We start from the raw sequence: 5,000 nt of genomic DNA on the forward strand, positions 1-5,000 counted from the left end.
CTCTTACTTGGGATATATTCGGGCTCACTATTCTATCTTATCCCTTTTTTTTTGTATTTTTAAGTGTTTATAGTTTATATATAAAAGATCTTATTTATTATTGTTACTGTTCTTAAAATATTTTATTTCAATAGTTCATTGCTTCTCTTGCAGTTTATTTATTTCCTTTCTTTACTGGGCTAATTTTCCCTGTTGGATCCCTTGGGGCTTAAAGCATCCTCCTTTTCCAACTAGGGTTCTAGCATAGCTAATAATAATAATAATAATATAATAATAATAATAATAATAATAATAATAATAATAAGGTTACCTTAATATACTGTTTGGTATTCTTTCGTTTAAGGTTATTCCGAGATTGAGTTTGGTAATTCTATTAACGTTCTTATGAGAATGATTGGATCACCTAAATATTTCTTTCTGATTATGACAACAGAAGCATACAGGTGATTTACTACATGTTTAGACTGACTTTGACATTGATTATTATTTATAGGTTTTTCATAAGTTAGTGAGTCCAATAATCAATAGACCTATAAGTACAAAAAATAATTATTGTTCCTTATGAAAAAAATACTTATTAAACTTATTATCATAATTATTGAAGAGTACCCATTTTTCATGAATAAAACTCATTGATAGCATTTCTTTATTATAATAATACACTTCGATTCCTGCTGTGTTTCTCGATACAAATAATTGTTGTTTACAGTCTGTCTTTGCAAATAAAAACTCCCACCATCGCCCATAAATGTCGGAAAGAAATATACGTTCAAGTAAATTGGAAATAAGTAGCCAATAATTATTTCACCTGGAAAAATTTTCTATAGAACCTAGTCTTTGTCTTCAAAGACTAAAAGTGAAAAGAAAAACCACAATATTTCCAAGTGAGAGTTTCCTGCTGCTTCTGGTTCCGTGCTTAAAGGACGTCGTCACCTTCCTTACTCTGAAGAAGGACTCCTCATCAACATCTGAGGAAGAAGAAGAAGAAGAAGAGAATGTCAAGAGACGTTTTAAAAGGAGAGCCGTCACAAGGAGGAATTTATCTTCAACTACTATATCATCTTCTCCTTCTTCTTCTTGCCTTGTTGGACATATGTTTCTATATTTTGTTTTCCTTATCATAATGTAAATAGAGTAAATATTTAACTTCTACGAAGGGAGTTTTCCTCTGTAAAGAAAAGCTTTTTCCTTCTAGGTTTTTGCCAGGTTGGAGAAGACTTAATTCAAGACTATTATTTTATAGTTTTTTTTTTTTAATGAAGGTTTTATGGACAGGGACAAAATTCTCTCTCTCTCTCTCTCTCTCTCTCTCTCTCTCTCTCTGAAATTGGAAGAACATCATAGGTCAGTTAAAACCCTACCAATCACAACATCCGCAGACTAACTTTGGCACATTTGATACAGTCGACTTTATCACGTTTAAGGCAGTTATTCTGGAACCTTTCCCTCGTGTAGACATATCTTACACACCCTTTTCAGCAATTCATTTATATTTCTAATGTTATTATAATCTTCTGGGTCTTTACAGAATTTAGCAATTTTCTTCTTCCTAATTATGTTAAGGGTTTAATAAACTATGAGCACTTCTTAAGAGCTTTTATTGGATATCAATAAAATATGACTAAAGAATCATTTTTCAAAGTTAGTTGTTATTAAAATATAAAAAATCAAAGATAACCTGAAATCAAAAGTCAAATAGTTGGAACCAAAGGTCATTTGTGAAAGGCTAAAAATTGAACACACAAAGTCGAAGACCAAGAGTTAAGATTAATTCCAGAGAAGTGAGTTTATGAAATTATAACTGAAAGATATTCATTGCAGAATATTGCTCTTTGCAATTTAACGAATCTTCAAGTTCTTGTCTTAACAAAAGGAATATTTGAGTCTTAAAAGAAATAGAATTTGATTAATTTTCAAAAACAATCTTGAAAAACCTCCCAGGTAGATCCTTGAGTGAATTCCCTTTCCCCGTCTGATGACAGAATCTCTCTGAGGAATCCTTCGGAGATCTCACCTCTCTGAGGACAGAATCACTCTGAGGAATCCTTTGGAGATCTCACCTCTCTGAGGACAGAATCTCTCTGAGGAATCCTTTGGAGATCTCACCTCTCTGAGGACAGAATCTCTCTGAGGAATCCTTTGGAGATCTCACATCTCTGGGGTGCCCAGGGAAGATTGCAGAGATTTGATGGTTTAAAGGTCACTCATGAATGACAGAGGCAAGGGACAGTGACATTGCCCTATCAAGATCGACAATGTCCTAGGGACTGACGACATTATTACATATGATCAGCACCCAAGCCCCCTCTCCACCCAAGCTAGGACCAAGGACGGCTAGTAAATGGCTGCTGGTGTCTCAGCAGATAGACCATTAAGCTTCCGCAAAACCCCCATCCTTAGCTCCCAAAGATGATGAGGTTGCAGTGACCAGAGAAACTAACTAGTGTGAGTGGGACTTGAATCCCAGTCTGGCAATCACCAGACAAGGACGCCACCACAACCAGAGACCGATTGACTGTCTGTCTCTGCTTTGTCTTTTCTTTCTTTGATTTTAATTTTTGTATAAATTTCCTCTCCAAAATTAATATCAGTAAGATTATGTTAATTTCTATCAAGAATGGAGAAATCCTATCAAAGATTTTGTTGGTAAGTTTCTATATGTCTGTGGACCCATAAGGTTCGAATGTTAGTGTCTCTCTTATGTAAAGTATCATATTTCAATCAGAGGTTGTCAAGCGAGGTTCGGTTTGGTGCGTGTGTTTGTTTGTTACTTAATATGAATTAATAGGAACTCGTGTGAAACCGCTTTTGCATAGAAAAACAATTACACTTTATAGTGATCACTCATCCCATGTTAATGCTTTGTTGATCTGAAAATAATAAATTGGAAATCTCACTGACATGTTTATGTCTCTAATATATTGGTAAAAAGTAATTAAAACAATTATAATAATTAATACTGGACGCAGGAAAAAGCTCAAGTCTCGTAATTACCAATTCACATCAGCAGGAACCAGCTCAGTCTTTTTGCATTTAATGATGTGATGTTCTTTCAGGAAATTAGAATATTCTGCATCACTCAATAAATCTTAAATACAGTTTTGGTTCATTTTTTATAACAACTAAACAAATATTTTCGTACCTATGAATTGAATAAACAATCCCCAATAGATTTCCAATAGAACAAATATTTGGAGTCTTTATTCAAAGGTCAAGATTAAGAATTTAGAGTTTTTATTTATAGATTCATGGTAACGAGTGCCAACTCAAAAGTCAAATGTCTCTGTGCAGATTGATTCCTATTTTCTCTTTTTTTCTACTAGTTGTTTTATTTCCTTTTATTATAGAGTCCCTCTTCTACACATAGGTATAATTTTCCTTAATTGAATGTCTGTCTTCTTTATAGAAAGGGATGATTAAGGAAAGGATATTCAGATGGTAGAAAAATCACTTATTCTTTTCCCATATTCTTATTGTTATAAATTTCTAAATGAAACTCCGAGTTTAGAATCATTAGGTAATTCCGAAGATGTTATCTGTAAATAATGAGAGAGAGAGAGAGAGAGAGAGAGAGAGAGAGAGAGAGAGAGAGAGAGAGAGTATACTACTCTATCATATTTAAAGCCAAAACAATTCTTCTTGTTTCCTATCCTGAAATATTTGACACCTAACCACAGGAGAACCTTTCTGCCATCTGTCTTTGATTCAATTTTTTTCGTAATATTTGTTTACCCGGTTGTGCTTTGGTTTACTCTTTATGCGTCCTGTTTGCTTTAGAGGCCGAGAAAGAGGCGATGTGGAGAAGGGTCAATATACAGTGGGATGAGAGGTAAGAGGGAGGAAGGGAGGCCTCGAGGTATTGGACTGAGAGGTAGAAAAGGTCATTCCTAGTTTTGAGGACTTAAACTAATTCATAAAGTCATTTAAAAGTTAATTTTAGTGAGTCAAAGTTACCAGAATTACAGACGTCATTCAAAAAATCTGGTATCTTGGAAAGAGGATAGTTACCATCACCATCCTGGCACCCAGAGAGTAAAGGTTGTATGAATGAAACAGTGGACGTTGTGGGCTAACTGGGATTAAGTTTACCTCATGCTTAAGCAGGATAGAATAGGGACAATTGATATCTCATGACAAATGTCAATAATACTCTCTCTATTATTCACCTACTTCAATAATCCTGTTGGTGAGCTAATGATTACATGACCTGTCGAACTCATCATCTCGTTCTATTTCTCCTCTGAATAATTCTTTGTCCATCTCACCCTGACACCTCCTTTTTATGTTTCTTCATCATCCTATCTTCTTTAGGAAACCTCCCACACTTCATCTATTCTTCAAATCCTCTGACCTTTATCCTTTCCCCATATGCTGAAGTACTTCGAAATCTCGTTCCTCTATGGTATCGCAACCATAGATGTTTATTAGTACGTTATATATGATATATGAAGTTAAAGTCCCATAGAAATAACCATATTTCAAATTACATCTATCCCTATTGTGTAATGCATTTGTGTATTGTGATCCAGAGGTAAATTCTATTAGATGTCAACAGAGCCTCTTTTAGCACGACCTCTGGATGGAGGAATTGGAGCAGTTTTGGATGATGAAGGAATTTTGGAGAAATGGTCAAACTGTGAAGTGGTACACAAGTGAGCGAATAAGGGAGTCAAAAACAAAGTGAGGGGGGTGGTTGTGGGAGAGGAAGAGGGAGAGTGAGGGAGAAGGGGGGACTGTTCTGTAGCTATCCCCTCATTGAGAATTCGTCATAGATAAACCCGAGGAAAACAGGAGTCGCTACAAGGAAAACACTGGCGGCATCAGGTGTATCCATAGAGCATTGACAGATAAAGTTCCTGGATACCTAAAGAGTCACATCTCTTAAGGGTAAGGTAGTCATCATCTGGCAGGGACATATAAAGGCGACACGTGGTCCAACTAGGTAAATCCCTCACTGGGAAAGGATAGAGATAACTGTAGATTGCAATGGCATCGGATAA

The 5,000-nt window shown here is 35.4% G+C and overlaps 1 protein-coding gene across 1 annotated transcript in view; it reads left to right on the top strand.

Moving 5' to 3' along the window:
- Positions 1 to 4,545: 4,545 nt before the first annotated feature.
- The window catches only part of LOC137619160 (uncharacterized), a 23,241-nt gene continuing 22,786 nt past the window's right edge, over positions 4,546 to 5,000 (top strand). Inside the window, exon 1 of the mRNA XM_068349345.1 lies at positions 4,546 to 4,652. Coding sequence (XP_068205446.1) covers positions 4,546 to 4,652 — 107 coding nt within the window. The remainder of the gene's footprint in view (positions 4,653 to 5,000) is intronic.

This window comes from Palaemon carinicauda, chromosome 25, assembly GCF_036898095.1.
Source record: "Palaemon carinicauda isolate YSFRI2023 chromosome 25, ASM3689809v2, whole genome shotgun sequence".
NCBI classification, from domain to species: domain Eukaryota; kingdom Metazoa; phylum Arthropoda; class Malacostraca; order Decapoda; family Palaemonidae; genus Palaemon; species Palaemon carinicauda.